At 43.5% G+C, this 17,947-nt stretch overlaps 1 protein-coding gene across 2 annotated transcripts in view; it reads left to right on the plus strand.

The window, feature by feature from the left end:
- FANCC (FA complementation group C) overlaps window positions 1-17,947 on the plus strand; it is a 1,679,603-nt gene that overhangs the window by 812,311 nt on the left and 849,345 nt on the right. For both annotated transcript variants that reach the window (XM_069227975.1, XM_069227967.1), the window contains one exon: window positions 5,234-5,298. In XM_069227975.1, coding sequence (XP_069084076.1) covers window positions 5,234-5,298 — 65 coding nt within the window. The remainder of the gene's footprint in view (window positions 1-5,233; window positions 5,299-17,947) is intronic.

The following is a 17,947-nucleotide window of genomic DNA, read 5'->3' on the forward strand; positions in this document are numbered from 1 at the left end:
ATAACACAGTGTTAGCCGCTGTTCGTGGGATCGCTAGTGAGAGAGTCTGGGTGTCTTGGCATGAGTTGTCAGAGGGGAGGGAGTTGTCCTCTGATGAAAAGATGCGTGGGCCTTTCTTGTGGTCTGTGTACAGTACGGTGGTTCCCAGATTGGCCGTCCGCAAGACATATCTGTGGTCCTCAATCATCTGTTCAAGGCCAGGGGATGTGCTCAAGGAGAAACAGGGGAGGGATTGGTCGGGGTAGGGGGTAGCAATGAGTATTGGACCCCCATTTGGCTTAGGTGGCGTTTGACATCCAGGGAGGAGTCACGCTGTTGCTGGACAAGTGCGCGTGTAGTCTGGGAACAACATAATGGTTTTGTTTTCTACACATAGTGGACCTGCTTGCCTAGCTGCTAACAGGATAGCGTCTCAATAGCAGAAATGTAAGAGTTTAGACAGCATGGGGCTCAGGGGTGCACCTGATGGGGTTGGCAAGCAGGCACCCAGTGTGCCTTCTCTACAGAGTAGTAGGGAGTGAGATCAGATGGTAAATGTCTTGAGCCAAGACTCTAGGTAGGAGAGAGGGTCTTGTCCTTCGATACCCTCTGACAGTCCCATGAATCGCATGTTACTTCTCCAAGACTGATGTTCTGTGTACTCCGTGTGGTTTTCTAGCTGTCAGATACAGTCCTGTAGGTCACGGATCACTGCCTGGTTGTCAGACGCCAAAGGCTGTAAGGTAGCTAGGGTATTTTCTCTGTCTGAAATCTTGTCTGCATACTTGTGGTTATCATACCGCAAGAAGTTCAGTTCACGTGTCAAGGATCCGAATCTGGTTTCCATGGGGACCGTGGAGTGTTCGATGGCTGCCAATACCTGAGCTAGCACCTAGTGTCCAGGATAATGGAGAGTGGGACTCCTGTGGCCATTGGTGGCATAAGTGTATAGGTGTACTGGAGCGCAGCCTACCTATTATTTGAGGTGTAGTGGGGCAAAGGAGTGAGCAAAGGTCTGGGGCCAAAGTAGGGGGTCTCATCTAGGCTCGTAGGGGGAAGGACCGGGGTCTCCTCAGTGGGTCAGGCATCTCCAGGCTGGGCTCCTGAGTTTCCTGCAGTGACGAGATGGTCCTCTTGTACTTCGATGAAGACTCCCACCCAGGGGTAGGGGGCTCGCAGTGCCAATTAGCTGGGATTGTCCAGGTCAGGGACCCTGGGGTGAGGTGTAGGACCCTGAATGGGGTCGAACTAATATCTGGCTGGCATGCCTAAATGTGCAGTAGTTCATCACTCTGGAGTTTCCTGGTTACATTGTGAGGCTCCCTGTCCGTGTCCACCGTGATCCCAGAGTCGAAAAGGTGTGGTGGGGTCAGCTGCACCAATAGGTTGTCGAGAGTTGGAGTAGGGTATACAAGGTGGGTCTCAAAGGCTGCCCATTTGCAATTGGAGTGGGGCACTCACTGTAGGTCACCTCTGCCCTCCTAGGGGTCCGGGTGTGTCCAGGTGACTAACGGATCCCTCACCACTGGTGAGAGCCGGGGGTGAAAATTGAGAGTTGGAGCGTTCTCCCAGGCTCAGCAATGGCTCCATGTGTGTCAGTATGGGTCCTGTCACTGAATCTTCAGCTCCTTTTCAGGTACCAGTTGGGTCCCACATGGAGTTGGCGCCAGTTGATGACAGTTGTGCAGTCCTCCAAGCACCCCAATTCGGGTGCCAAAGTGGGGAAGGAGAGCCCAAAGATGTTGAGGTGAAAACAGTACCAGACCAGCCCAGATCGCCTCCTCGGGCGAGAGGAAGGTGCACAGCACGGAGCGCCCAGGCAGGTGTTGGTCCTTCCAAGAGGTAGTGGGTAGAGGAATTCCACCCTTGGTCGCAGCTGGAGTTAGACTGAGCTCAAGAGAATGCCAGCGGAGGCCTTTATTACCCTGGGGCCCATTGTGGAATCATTATGACTGTCTTTTGCAGTGCTGCCAGTTTGAAGGTCTCATCAGTGTAGGGTGTAGGCCACTGGGTCAGTGCCAGAAAGTTCCACTGCCCTCCTCGCTCCCCTTGTGCTTCAAAGATAGCACCAATAAGGGGGGGCAAAAAACAAGGGTGTGAGTGCGTTGGAGAGTGCTTGTTGCCATATAAATAATAACTCCTCAGTCCGGCCCCTTCAGTCATGTGGTCCATATCTGTGGATCGGGGTGCACCGTGGCCCACTCACTCCTCTCCATACACCCCAGGGCTGAGCCGGCACTGTGGTTGCAGGAAGGATCACAAAAGCGCAGGTAGGTGCACATAAGTGGCAGGAGAGCCATTCCCCAGGGCCAACTCTGTTGAATGCACATGAGCCGCTGTGCTTGTGTCCTGCTGGGCTCAGGTAGTGGCCTACCTTGTGGGAGCGGGTTGTCGGGCTCCTTCTGTGCAGGCCTGCTGTGGCGGGGCTGGCCCAATGGACATGGATGGGGTCCAGAACCTGTTGCTCATCTCTGCACGTGCTGGTTGTACCCCCTCCGACCAGGGTAGCCGCGAGTGTTTCGGGGAATGCTGGGAAGTGCCCAGGTGCCAGATCTTCAAGGCCCACGTGTGCAGCGTGGTCAGTATCCGACAACAGCAGCAGTGGAGGTCTGGTCCGTCATGCAGACAGCTACGGGCATTATCAGGTTGTGTTTTATGCCTTTGTGCCAGGCCCGTGATTGTGATGTAAGCACATTGTGCGGGCTGGTGGACAGAGGGTCATCGAGACACGTCTGCCGTCTTGTTTGGCCACTGTATGCATGCGTCTCTAAATCAGCTCATTTGCTTTTATTTTGTGCTTGACACTGTGTGCAGATCTCAGTCAACCTCATTTGTCTGCCTTATGCTGAAACGTTGGACCTTGTGTAACTATCTCTTCACCACATTGTCTTTTTCACCCTTTGTTCCCTACTAATAATGATAATGGAAGTTGCCTGAGTGTAAATTCTAAAAGTGTAAGAGTCTCTCTTTACAGAAAAACCTAGAAAAGGCGCAATGGTCTTTGGCATTTAAGCAAAAATGATAGTGCTAGCAGGGAGGGGTTAAGACAGAAAGGTAACTTGGGACAAGTCAATTAGACTCATACTATGCATGTGCAGGGAGCCACTCTGACTAGGTTCTGCACCATGACACAATTAGGCCCTCACTCCCGAATATTATGGGAGTATGAGTATCGTTTGAAGCGTAAATGTCTAATCAAAATTGTGGCCTCTTTTGGCCTAGCAAGAGTAGATGAGATCTGGACCTTTAAAGATTGTGTTATTTTGGCTCCAGATGCTAAGCTTGAGTCCTCCTCCATTTTCCTTCCTCGTTCATGAGCATATTTGTTTGTACAGCAGCAGGCTCTATTCTTGCCTTTGCTTTGTCACCAACTCCTGTTCCAGACCATTTGGCATCATTTTACTAATTTCACATATTCTTTGCCCTGCAAATTCTGGCTTATAGTTTAGTTTTTTTTTGTAGGTTTGGCCAGGGCGGCTCCTCCATAAGTGCGGAGGAGCGTTGCCACTCTGCCAGCAGCGACAGCTGCAAATCCTTTCCCAAAAAAAGGATCATAAACTGTGTTTATGATCATTTTTTGCAAGAAGGGCCTGGGCCCCGGGGGCGACGAGCAATAAGAGGGAGTGCACAGCACTGAACCTCAGAGCGCATGTGTGTTGGCCAAACACACATGTTCACAGGGTTCTCTCCCGCGCCAGCAACACAGCTGCTGGGCTGGAGAGAGTCTGCACAGGCGGATACTAATGCTGCTCTGAGCAGCTTCAGGTTTGATGCAGGGCAGGCTGGGAGCCTGTGCCTGCCTACAGCGAGGAGACAAGGAGCAGAGCGCCTCATGGCAGTAAGGTGTTTTTTAAAAATATTTTTTTATTTAATTTACATTTTCTCAAACTACCCCACTCGTGCGCCGCCCCTTCTGCTTATCACGAGCCGTGACTGGGTTTGGCTTTTGAAAGGCTCTTTCCCAAATGCACACCTATTGTGCATACTTTTAGGAGCTCTTGGTCAGCTGGCATCAACTAGTGTTTTGTTACATTGTCACTCACATTTTCCTTCTGTCCACTAAAACATAACGCATCGAGCAATGGGTAAGCCCCATTCATTGAATGGCTTCCTTCAATGCACAAACGCTCTGCACGTTGATCACATCCATCTAAAATAGCTTCTTTCGTTTCCGGTAAATTAGTTCCCTTCTCTTCAGTGACAAAGCTATATAGGAAATTTTTATTTATTTTTTATCTTGAAATAACCACTATTTTGCCATGACTTCGGTTGCACAGTTAGTCGTTAACTTATTTTCCTTCTCCATTTTAAAGTTGCTGTTATAAAGCTTGTAAGAGACACTGTAACGTTATAGCTCCCTATGATTTGAGGACGTGACTAGATCTTTATTCTTGTTTCTTTTACAGATAACAATATAAAATTCATGGCACCACTGAAATGAGTAAAACACATTACTGTTAAAACAGCCACCTCTGGGTTTTTAAAAATTATTTCTGTTTTTTTATTGCAGGCTTATGGCAGCCGTGTTGACATGGCAGAGTGTGACATTGGGTTGTAATAAAAAATAAATATAAAATAATTAACCGTGCTACCAGCTTGCCAGGGACAGAACCTTTGACTTTGCCAATGCTTGTGCTATAACTAGGTCAGATCGGTATAGCTGCCTGTTTGTTTAAATCTTAAATATAATTAAAATTTGCACGACGGTCTCTCTCCTCCATCACACTGCTGGACATATAGGGGTATGAAGCACTATATACATGGTACAATGCTTATTTCCACAGCACTGGCTAAACATGTCCAGCATGGGTACTGAGAGGACTTTAAATATTGCACCAAATTGGGTTTGCTTATAGGTCAGAGCCTTTGCATCACAATTCCATTCCCGTTTCTCTGAAGATTTTGATGAAATTGACACCCAAAAGAATAAATCAAAATGCTCTGAAAGAATCTAGATTCTTCCACATGATGTTCTTTACAAAATGATACGTGGTATTTGCAAAGATCGTTGTATCCACTCCCATTAAAACAGTTGATGCTTGCTATGTCATCTGTGTTTATTAAAATGGAAGGTAACATCAGTGCATTCTTTCATGGCACCTGACTTCCAGATGTTCCTTTTTTGATTCAGTAGATGTACTCAGTGCACACATTTTTATGATATCAGCCAAATAAGAGCATAGATTTGATAACTTGTAAAGAGGGCGGTGAGCTGAGTAGGCGTGTAACAATATTTGTGATTTTGTTGTTGCAGATGGTCTCTTCATTAGTCGCAGAACTTGGAGGAAATAGTCTTAACAGGTGGAACAGTCAAGGAAGGTAGGTATTTTCTAAACATAATTTTAGGAAACCCTAAAGATGACCATGTTTTGTATGGAACTGCAGATGACATTAAGTGGAATGGAAATGAAGAACGATTTAGGAGATCTCTGTATTAAAGCACCAGAAACTGAATCACGTCTAAGAGGTTTCTGGCAAAGAACGTGGCAGTACGAGGGTGGAACAGGTCTTCTGTTTCTGTATGGGAGCCAGGTGAAGATTGACGAGGGAAGAGCATTATATTTCAATTGCCCTTGAATTGACAATAGCGTTGACCTTAACAGTTTTAGCATGTTTTTAGAATAATAAAACAATTTGATTTGAAGAACATAGGAAGTGTTTTTGGGGCCTGTGCTTTTTTGTGGAGGCATTTATGAATCTGACAGGTTCTTGAAGATCCCTTAGGTCAGTGGTTCCCAACCTGTGGTCCGCAGACCCCTGGGGGTCCACAAAGCCTCCTCATGGGTCCGTGGCTGCTTAGAAAATCAACTATTATTACCAGATTAATGAAATGTATATAAATAAAGTGGCTAAATGTACAACTCAACATTTTAAAACTTATTGTAAATTTCAAGGAGTTTGGAATTTTAGGCTACAAATTAAATTAGTATCCTCCGGTTGATTCGTGGCAGCAGTGCAGGTGGATCAAACAGAATATAGTATGGGTGATGTGTGGCTTCAATTGAATTTAGAAAAGCTCCAACTTTCCTATAAATGTTTTAAAAACTTTATTCGTTTGCAAATGAAATGAAATGTGTTATCATTTGTCGATGTGTTTGATGGGATTCTTGTTTGTGTATTATTTTGTGGTTCAAATCATCAACAATGTTTAAGCCTTGGTCCCCTGCCTCCAGTAATGACTTGGTGGTGTGGGTGCTTGAATTTCAATAACTATTTATTGGGGCACATGGGTTCCAGTAATGATAAAGTGGGGTCCTCATAAGTCAAAAGGTTCGGAACCACTGACTTTAGGTGTTCGCGTGATTGCAGTGCAGGGCTAAAAATGCTGGCCTTAATTGTGCATTGTGTTGTTTTCACACTGTCAGTCTGGCTTCCCAATGAAGATGAAGTGCAAATGGAAGGTTTGGTGTAAACTTGCTGTTCTGTAATAGCAAGACTACGTCTTAGGTGTAAATATAGTTTATTGGTATAATACAAAATCTCCAGAGAGGGAGAGGTCAGTACAATGACACAGGACACAAATTTTGGTATTTCAGCGGATTTTAAGGAGATGAAACTTAGAGGTCAGAGAAGGGCAAGGCGTGAAACGTTTGGCACTGAGCTACTTGTACTGTTATTTACTCCTGTCTTTTGGTTTCAGAAGCTGAGGTTGAAGAGTGAAAGTGAGATGAGTGATTTCTGAAAGATACAGCATGTAAGCTGGTGGTCCCCATTTACAAGTGGTTCCAATTTTAGTCTGTATGATTTTTCATTTAGTATATGTATTTGGGGGCTGAGATGACGCAAAGGCCTCAAATTTCCACTCTGAAGCACAAGCCAGATCCTTGATTTGCCCTTCATTGACTTATTTCTTTTTACCTGTAAGAAAGAGCAGACAGCAAGGTCACTTGTCCCTCTTTAAATAACAAGTTGTTCCTATTAAGCATCAAGATGGAATTCTAGGCATGGGCACAGGATTGTTTGCCAGTCTACCTGCCAGACATTGGGAGAAATGTATCAGCTCTCTTGTTCCCATAACTTGCTCACACTTAGTTCTAGGGTTCTTTAAATCAGTGTTGCCTTTAATTGGGCTGTTAGTTCGATGTCTTGCCTGTTCCAGGTTATCTTTGGACTTCATGTGACATTCTTAAAGTTTCTTTCATCAAAAAATAGTAATAAGTAATACTTTGTGTATTAGTATGCTTTACGTTTGCTTCTTCTTAGCATTGTACATACTCACCTCAGAAGTATGAAAGCCTGAAACCTCCTTACCAGGATTTGAAGTTGTCTGCCAAAAAACTGTTTTTGTGAGCATTCAGCTCACTGAGCCAACCCCTCCACTCCCCTTTAATGCGTGGAGTTCTGCCTCACCTTCCTTTGTTCTCAGTTATGCAATTGCAGCAATTTGTTGAATGGGTTGTAATTAAAATGTTCTAGTTCATTTCACATTCAAGTCCTAGAGCGAATGTGTCTGTGTAAATTACACATGATAAAATTTATAATCTCCCGTCATTTCAATGGGTACAATTAAAATAATTCTAAATTCATCTAATATCAACACCATCATTAAAGCTGAAGATTGGTTCGGTGTATAAGTTTTAAGTATGTTTTCTAGATGTGATTTTTTTACAAGGTTTGTATTTGTCCTTATGTTTGTATTTGTATTGTTTGTCTTTTCACAATTGCACATTTCCCTTGCCTTTAGTGCACTCCTAGTAAGTATTGAGCAAACTATATAGATTGTTTTTAATGTGTTTTTGTAAATATATTTATATCTGTACATATTATAAGGGAATTGTATCTATTGTATTACAGTCCTGAAGAAGTTATGTTGTAAGAACGAAATGCGTTGGCTGTTTCTGCTATGAATGTTTGCTAATTTTAAAGAAAACAAGAATAAAGAGAACACTTAAATTGACTTATATTAAATAATTTGACTTCTTAATATTGTTTAGTGTGGTGCACCATCAGTATTTGAATTGAATGTGTATGTGTGTTGTGAATGTGTGTGTTAACAAATGAGTAGTCTCGGCCGGCAAGGGATTGAAAGAGTTTTATGGTTTTTTTTTTTTTAATTGAGAAAGGAAACAAATGTTCATTTATAGATTCCAACATCCTTTTGGCCAGTATATTAAAGTCTTTGCCTTTAGTGGACTTGAACCGCTGGAATTGTTGACTGGTTCTCACAGGCAGCAGTATGTGAGATAATCAGCACAATCCCCTCAGAAGAATGAGAAAGACAAACAAACAAAAAGTACAAGAAGAATAGAACTGCTCCCGTCACCTTCACCCTGTGTTAAGGTATCAGAGATGTCTATTGAGTGGGCACTGTGGGTTCTGCGGGGCCCTCCTGTCGCAAACTACCACTTGCCACCATGCCATTTTGCTTGCTTAGGTGCTACAGAGCTGGCCCCTGGCCCCTTTCACCATGACCCCTTCCGCTCCAACCATGACATGTCCTTCTGTGGTCTTCGGCTCCCATCCTTTTCTTTGCCTTGAGCCACCTTCTTCTGGTGCACTGTTCTTGATGTTTTAGTGCCTCCTCTGTACATATGCTTCTTTTCCACTACCATCTCACTCCAACAAGAGTTCTCTGTTCCTCCTTTCCGATCGCCATTCGTCTTGTTTCTGCTCCTTTTGACTTGTGGCGTGCATTGATTTCTGGGGTAGTGTATGAAAGTGTACAGTTAGGACACTAACCATCTTCTGTTCATAGTCTTTGTTGATGGCCATCTTGGAATCTTGTAAGTATTTTCCCAATTCCCTATCCCAACACCTCCCCTCCAAGAATGGCTGATTGGGCAATGGACCATCAGTGTGAACAGACAGGAAGTCATCATTAGACTGGAGCTTTCCAGCTCTATGATGGGTCTGAAAGGAATTGGTTGTAGAGTTTAAAACCACCTCAAAATTCTCAGGTTTGAGTGTTCCGAGCAAGCCAAACTAAGGTTGCGTGATCTGTAAGCAACAAAAAAGTATGACCCAACAAGTAATATTGCAATTTTGCATTTAATGGCCGACTATACCTTCTCAATGGTTGCATAATGTAATTCAAGGCTAATACATACCCCTGGATGGAGATCCACAGCACCATGACCCATCATGACCAGTTCCCAGACCCTGTCCAAAAGCATCTGTTTGCAGCACAAAGGGTTTGTCAAAACCAGGGCACCGCAATACATGATCCTGATGCAAAATGTCCTTCAATGTAACAATACTGTGTTGTTGATTGAGGGTCCATCCCTTACACTTAGCGGGCTACTCTTTTCTAAGAAGATGAGAAAAGGGACTGACCAGTTCTAAAAATTGGGGTATGAATCTCCAGCGCTATCCCACTAAATCCAAAAAGGATATAATCTCTTACTTTGATGGCTTTGGAATGTCTCTGATGACCTTGACCTTGTCAACCTGGGGGTGAATATTTCCAACCTCAACCTGATACCCCAAGTACCGAATAGGATCTGTAGCTAGTGTACACTTCTCAGGATTCACTAGGAGACCAGCCTTACTCTGTGCTTTAAACACTGCCTCTAAGTATCGGACATGTACATCCCAGGAAGGGCTAAAGATGGTGATGTCTTCCAGAAATGTTGCAGTAAACCGATGATGGGGTCTTACCACTTTGTCAATTAATCTTTGGAACATCACAGGGGCCCAAATGAGTCCAAAGGGAAGGACTTTAAAGTGGTATAGACCTGATGGTGTTGCAAAGGATGTTTTCTCCCTATCACTCTTCGTTAAATGCGTTTGCCAGGACCCTTTTCAAAGTTCACGTTGTGATGGGTAAACCGCTTTGCCCAGTTTTTCTATAAACTCATGTACCAGAGGCATGGGAAAGGTGTTGAATTTAGCGATACTATTGAGCTGACAGAAATCTATACAGAACTTTAGAGACCCATTGGGTTTAGGGACCAAAACAACAGGGGAACACCATGCACTTTTCAAGAGTTCAGTGATTTGATCCTGCTACATGATGACTACCTACATCTCCAGTGATTCTCATCTTGCCTCAGGTATCCTGTAAGGACATCAACATACTATTTTATTCTCCTGGGTGACTTTGCTATGCTGAATAAGGTTTGTTCTCCCTGGTTTCCCTGAAAACAAGTCTAGGAATTGATGTAGAAGATCTCCCAGATGACAGCTTTGCACCTCACTGATTTATATTCCTATCTTTATACCAGTGAGTTTGTTGATTGCTTTGGTAGGGGTGAAATAAATTTGGAGTGGTTGAGAGTTTGTGATCAACAGTGCTAGGTTTTCAGTGGCATTCTCCCCCACTGGTTCCTCCCATGTTTTTAACAATTTAACATGATAGATTTAGACTAATTATTTTCTGTGGGGAACAGACACTGTTATATGTTATTGGAGAAACACAGCTTAAAATAGTAAATGGGCCCTGTCATTTGGTCAGTAGTTTATTTTCTGACGAAGGTAATAAAATGAGGACTTTCTCACCAGGTACAAATTCCCGGAGTCTTGTTTCGTTATCATAGGTGGCCTTTTGTTTACTCTGGGCTTTTTCTAAATTCTGTCTAACCTGGTTCCAAAGAGACATGACATTGCTTTTTAAATGAGTGGTATACTCAAGAAGATCCTTGCTTTCATTCTCTTCCTCCTCCCAATGTTCTGCTGCCATATCGAGGAGGGTGCAGGGTTGTCAGCCAAAACCCAATTCATACAGGTAAAACCAAATATTCTCAAAAGGTACAGCAGCAGGCTACCAATCAACGCACCTAACACAACAATTCCCTGAGTATAAAAAAGTAATATTATTGATATTCGTTTGTTCTTTGCCCATTTGTGTGCATTAAGACCAACACCTGCTGCCAAGGTGTAATCCTTTAAACTAAAGGAAAACACTCAATTTAGAACTCCGGTAGTGCACCACCGTCAACAATATTTCAATGTCCAATTCCTTGGTATAATATTATACAAGCCTTCTCTTTATTAATTTTTCATAAAAAAAAAAAAAAATCCACATGTATCCATAGCAGCAACAGCCATGGATACATGTGTTTTTTTAAAGAAAAAAGAATAAAGACAAGACTTATATAATAATACACCAAGAAATTGTACATTTAAATATTGTTGATGATGGTGCACTTCTGGTTTTCTACATACGGGTAAAACCCTTTTCAACTTTGTACATGGCATCGTATGGCGAGTTTTTTATTCCATTCCCTCTCTGTATCAGATACTATTTTGCATAGGAGAAACTGTATGGCGTGGGTATATCTTTCTACCTACCTGTCTGTTTGAGGATGGAAGACTGAAGTTAGGATCTGTTGTATACCCAAAAGGTGACAAACCTAACCCATCATCCTAGATATGAACAGGGTGCCTTCAACAGTGAGCAGCTTCTTGGGGAACCCAGCTAGAGAGAAAAATTATTTCATAACCTGAGCCACCACTGTCAAATTCATAGTAGTTAGCAGTGTAAGCTCAGGATACTCAGTTGCATAATCCACAAGTACTAGAATGTATTTATGCCCCTTAGCGGAGGGATGTAGTGGGCCTGCTAAATCCATCCCAACCAAATTAAATGGATTGTCAATAACGGGGGGGTCATAGTGGAGCTTTCAGTTCTGTTGGAGGATTCACTGGTTGACAACGGGGACAGGAGGCACAAGAACGCCTTATATCCCTATAAACTTCATGGCAATAAAACCTCTTTAACAAACACTCTTCTGTTTTCTCTTTCCTGAAGTAACCACCCTCTACTTTACTATGGGTGAGGCACAACGCCTGCTCCTGGAATGGCAAGAGTATGAGTAGCTGTACCTTCTTTCTGTCTCAGGCATTCACAATACAATATAACACCACCCCTTTTATGCAGAAATAGGTTTGTGCCTGCTCCTCTTGTTCTGTCTTGGCCTGGGAGCACAATTGGGCCAAATTGGGATCGTCTCTTTGGGCTGCCCTGAAGCTTCGTTGTGGTCCCCGAGTGTTGTCTGTTACAGAAGACATAGTGGGATCATTACCAGAGCAGACAATTCTAAACAACATTTTCTGTGTCACTTTTCAGCTTTAGCTTTTTTGTATTTAGACATATCTGTTGCTATCTTAACTCCTCAAAATGGGGTTTCCTCTAGTCAGTCTGATTCTGTGTCCTTTGGGACATTAGTTACCAGAACGTTCTGAAATTGAGGGTGGTTAGTCCCTATTATATCTTCCACTAGATTAGGAATCACTCCCACTTGTAAGTTATCTACCTCTCCGTTCCACAGTATTTGCATATGAGCTGTGGGGTAAATCTTCTTATCCCCGTGGACACAGGTAATGCCCACTTTTTCCTGTTCCCTTGTCTTCTCTGGTTCTATCCATTTGGTGTGAACTACAGTGCATAGACAACCTGAGTCAATTAACCTCTTTGCTGCCAGGGCTTTTCCCCTCATGTGCTGAGCCTTTTTTTGGCTATTTGGGGCAGTTCACGCTTAAGCCCTCATAACTTTTTCTCCACATAAGCTACCCATGCCAAATTTGCGTCCTTTCTTTCCATCATCCTAGGGATTCTAGAGGTACAAAGACTTTGTGGGTTCCCCTGAAGGAGGCCTCGAAATTAGCCAAAATACAGCGAAAATGTTGTTTTAAAAAAAAAAATATGGGAAAAAGGGCTGCAGAAGAAGGCTTGGTGTTTTTCCCCTGAAAATGGCATCAACAAAGGTTTTGCAGTGGTAAAATCACTATCTTCCCAGCTTTCAGGAACAGGCAGACTTGAATTAGAAAACCCAAATTTTCAACACAGTTTTGCCATTTTACTGGGACATACCCCATTTTTACTATTGTTTGTGCATTCAGCCTTCTTCCAGTTAGTGACAGAAATGGGTGAGAAACCAATGCGGAATCCCAGAAAGATAAACATTTCTGAAAAGTAGAAAAAATTCTGAATTTAGCAAGGGGTCATCTGTGTAGCTCCTACAAGTGTTTCCTACAGAAAATAACAGCTGGAATAAAAGAATATTGAAATTGAGGTGAAAAAAACAGACATTTTTCTCCACGTTTTACTCTGTAACTTTTTCCTGCAATGTCAGATTTTTGAAAGCAATATACCGTTACGTCTGCTGGACTGTTCTGGTTGCGGGGATATATAGGGCTTGTAGGTTCATCAAGAACCCTAGGTACCCAGAGCCAATAAATGAGCTGCACCTTGCAATGGGTTTTCATTCTATACCTGGTATACAGCAGTTTATTTGCTGAAATATAAAAAGTGAAACATAGGTATCAAGAAAACATTTGTATTTCCAAAATGGGCACAAGATAAGGTGTTGAGAAGCAGTGGTTATTTGCACATCTCTGAATTCCGGGGTGCCCATACTAGCATGTGAATTACAGGGCATTTCTCAAATAGACGTCTTTTTTACACACTGTCTTACATTTGGAAGGAAAAAATGTAGAGAAAGATAAGGGGTAATAACACTTGTTTTGCTATTCTGTGAACACATCACATTTTCACAAAGAAAACAGAGCTGTTTTTTGCAAAGTACCTAGCTGTGGATTTTGGCCTCTAGCTCAGCCGGCACCTAAGGAAACCTAGCAAACCTGCACATTTTTTTAAACTAGAGACCTAGGGGAATCCAAGATGGGGTGACTTCTGGGGCTCTGGCCAGGTTCTGTTACCCAGAATCCTTTGCAAACCTCAGAATTTGGCCAAAAAACCACTTTTTCCTCTCATTTCAGTGACAGAAAGTTCTAGAATCGGAGAGGAGCCACAAATTTCCTTTCATCCAGCGTTCCCCCAAGTCTCCGGATAAAAATGGTGCCTCACTTTTGTGGGTAGGCCTACTGCCTGCGAAAGGAAATGCCCCAAAACACTATCTGGACACATCAAAATGATCAAATACAAAACTACCTGTTTTTGCGGGGGGCACCTACGTTTTTGGTCCCGGGCTCAGCAGCCATCTATGGAAGCCTACCAAACTCAGACATTTCTGAAAACTAGACACCCGAGGGACTCCAGGGAGGTGTAACTTTCATGGATCCCCCAATGTTTTCTTACCCAGAAGCCTCAGCAAACCTCAAATTTAGCACAAAAAAAATCAAATTTTCCCCACATTTCTGTGTGGGATCACCGTACCGTGACAAATTTCATACCACCCAACGTTCCCCTCGGTCTCCCGGTAACAATTATACCTCATTTGTGTAGGTAGACGAAGTGCTTGTGACAGGGAAAAGCCAAAAACATGTCAAAATTTAGGGGGAACCAAAGCGGGTCCAAAAGGGAAGTCTGAAAAAAACATTTTTAGGCTGACAAGTGCAGCAGAATTTTCATCGGTATAGATGAGACAATGCTGGGTGGTAGGAATTTTGTGGTTCCTGCAGATACCAGAAGGTTTCCTCACAAACATGTGAGGAAAAATGTGTGATTTCAAGCAAAGTTGGAGGTTTGCAGGGCATTGTGGGTAAGAAAATGGTGTGGGGTGCATGAGAAGCACACCACCCTGGACTCACCCAGATGTTTAGTTTTTTATATGTGTCTAGGTCTCGTAGATTTTTCTACATGGCAGTGTCCCAAAGTCCAAAAAGTGCAGCTCTTACCATTCCAAGTGGGACGAATTTTAGAGTTAGCCAAGCTCTCATGGCCCAAATGTAAAACCAAAACCCCAAATAATGAAATGTCCTCTTGCTTGCCGTGGGATAAGATGTTTTCGAGTGCGGGAGAGAGCTGAAAGACTGTTCCCCCCCCCCCCTTCAGTTGGGGTGGGGGCCTAACCAGGCCCATACTAGTGGGCAGAACAACTTTGGCCCCATTTATTTGGGGTGGGGGGAGCGCCCCTTTGCGTGAAATTGGCGCAAACAAAAAAAAATCCCCTGTGCCTAGTGGTTTCCTAACAAAAATCAGCTGATCTGCAATTTGCCCCCAGGGGAGCGATCCTTGCCTGAGGGGTCGCTCCCCACCTCTTTAAGAAAAACAAATGATCCCTGGCGCCTAGAGGTTTCTGGGGGGGGGCAGATCAGCCTAATAACAATAGGCCCATCTGCCCCCAGAGGGGGGGGGGGGACAGAAAAGGCCTTGAAAAATATTGCCCCCCTGGGAATCGACCCTTGCCCAAGGGGTCGCTTCCCTTATGCCAATTTCCTTTTCACAATAAATCCCTGGTGTCTAGTGGGCATTTCAGAAGCCGGATCGCTTCACGATCCGGCTTCTAAAATGCTCTGAGAGACTTAAAAGGGAAGGAAATTCCTTTCCTTCCCTTTGAAGACTCTCAGGCCCCCATCACATGATTGGAAGAGAAATGCAGAGCATTTCTCTTCCGATCGGATGGGGAACTGGCCTCTGATGTGGTCAGCGCGCGAATGCACGCTGACATCATCAGACGTCACTGGGGGGGGTCGAGGGAGGAAGGGGAAGGGTTTCCCCTTCCATCCTTGTCTTGCGGGGGTAGGAGGGAAGCCCGCTCCCTCTGAGCTCCGTGCCGAGGACGTAATGGTTACGTCCTCAGCACAGGAGCACTGTGCCGGTGGGCGTAACCATTACGTCCCCGGCACAGAAGGGGTTAAGGCTCTACCAGACTGTCCATTCAGCATCCCTGTTCTCGTTTTGTCCCTAGTTGGATCTCCCAACACATTACATTACACCTCCAAAACCCCACCTCCTTACTTGTAGCTTTTGATGGGCAATGGTATGCCCTATGGCCCCACTCATCACTCTGGGGTCCTTGAACCACTTCTCACCTTTGGTGGAGGACTGTTCTCAGAGGAGTCCCAAAAGTTGTGTTTAAGTAAACCCTTCCAGATTGTCGGGTGGTGGTTTGACCCTTAATTGACCCAGTTTTAAACTCTGGCAACTTGTGAAAGGTGCAGACCAACTCTATTGCCGTCTTTGCTGCGTCATTTTGGTGTTGGTGGACCCAGCTGCAGGTTGATGCAGGTAAGGCCTCTAAAAATTGCTCAAGCTACACTTTCTCTATGAATACTTCCGTAGTTGAAGTGTCCGGCTTTACCAATCTGTTTCCCAAATCTAATATCCAATAGTACAGCACTCTTGGCCTGCCGTTAGGTCCCCATTTCTCTTTGCAAAATCTGGTTCTATATTATTCAAGGTCACATCCAAGACATTCCAGTGTATTTGTTTTTTATTTCAGCATATTGGGGTGTGCCGGTGGGTTTGGTAGCATGATAAACCATCTGCAGTTCCCCAGAGAGTAAGGAACTGACCTATTGTCCCCACCTCTCTGCCGGCCAGGGCGCAGTGGAGGCTACTTATCCAAAGTTTGCAAATAAGTTGTCAGGATCTTCCGTAGCCTGACATTTTTGCAGTCCCTTACTAGGGACAATAGGATGCACCTTTGCACCTGCTTTTGCTATTACATCTGCTTCTTTTAGAATAGCTTCAACCTATTCATGACTGGTAATAAGTTCAGCCTTGTTCTTCAGGGTTATATGTAGGTTCTCTATGACCTGCTGTGCTACCTGTCCCTGTTGGTCAACCACCAATTGCAAATGTCTTTGACACTCTGCCAACTGTTTGATCATCATTATGGATTGAGTCATTACTACTAATTGGAGGAGACAGAGTATCCCACTTCTGGCACTACTGTAAACGAAAAGGGTAGCTATGACCCAACCCATAAAGTATTGAAGAAAACAAAAAGATTGTAATTGGTTTTTTTTTCTCCGTGAAAGGAAAATAATGTTCAAAGTCTATTTATAGATTCATCATCCTTTTGGCCAATATATTCAAGTCTTTGTCCTTAGTGGCCCTGAACCGCTGGAGTTGTTGACTGGTTCTCATGGGCAGTCGTATCTGAGATAATGAGCACAATCCCTTCAGAAGAGTGGGAAAGCAAAAAAAACAAAAACAAAAACACCCTCAGAATCTAGTTCAACTCACAAACAAAAGGATAGAACAGCTCCTTTCACCCTGTGTTAAGTTATCAGGAGTGTCTTTGGGACTTATAAAGAAATGTGTTTACCACTAAGAAGATACTTCTCTTTTACTTCACCAAGCCCGATGTTGTTTGACTCTTAAAGTGAGGTGCTTCCCCTTCACTGCCCTCCACCCATACTGTGTGAGTGTACAAAAGCACTAGCCTGAAACTACGGCCCAGGACAGGGGGCTGTGTTCTCTCTACCTCCTTTCAAATCGCCGCTCTTCCTGCTCCTTTTGACCTCAACTGTCTGTGCAGTGTGCGCAAGCGTACAGCTAGTGCGCTAGCCACCTTCTGTTCGTAGTCCTTGGTGGCGGCCATCTTAGAATCTTTTAAGTGTTCTCCCGATTCCCTGTCACAGTGTGGTTCTTGCCATCATAGATAGGTTCCTTTCTAAAACTGAAAAATGTTTTTTTAATATTACTAGAAGCAACAAAGCCCTATATTACTTTGAAATCCCTGATTATTTGTTTATCCTTTGGCCGATTTTTGTCAATTAACTTTTTATTGAATTTTGAAATACAGATAGAATAGTAGATCAAATTGACTTGTGTTATAACAAAAATCATTCCATCATTAAGAACTACATTACACAAAGTAATAGAAGAGAAACAGTCCCAGCTCTTTTTTATATCTTTTAATTCTTTTAGGATAAATTATTTTTCCAGCTCTGTTCTCCATTGCCACAGTGCCTATAATATTAGTATGTCTTTCACATACATTCCCCCAATTTTTCTGTGTGGTCCAGCTTCATTATATATAGGTGTTCCAATAAACTAAAAATTGTGTTAGTACGCTATATGTGTGATGTTTTCCTTTTCATTTAAATTTGTCAGTTTTAAGGGGCTTTTTGTTTAATCAAAATAGCTGTATTGCTGATGCTGCTCTTCCTTCTGTCCAATATTGGTAAAATCTTAGAGTTTACTTCTATAGGACCCTTTTGATAGTGGGACTTCTGTGACTGCTACTTTCAGTGTGTTCCATTAGAGGACTCGGTTTGTTTCCCTATTATCGTTAATATTGAAAGACTTTTTTACCATTTCTCTAACGTAAAGCTATTTTCTGCCTTAGAGAAGGGATGGTGCCCGATAGAATTCAGCTGTTATGGATTTACTCAC

The sequence above is a fragment of the Pleurodeles waltl genome, chromosome 1_1 (assembly GCF_031143425.1).
Source record: "Pleurodeles waltl isolate 20211129_DDA chromosome 1_1, aPleWal1.hap1.20221129, whole genome shotgun sequence".
Classification (NCBI taxonomy): Eukaryota; Metazoa; Chordata; class Amphibia; order Caudata; family Salamandridae; genus Pleurodeles; species Pleurodeles waltl.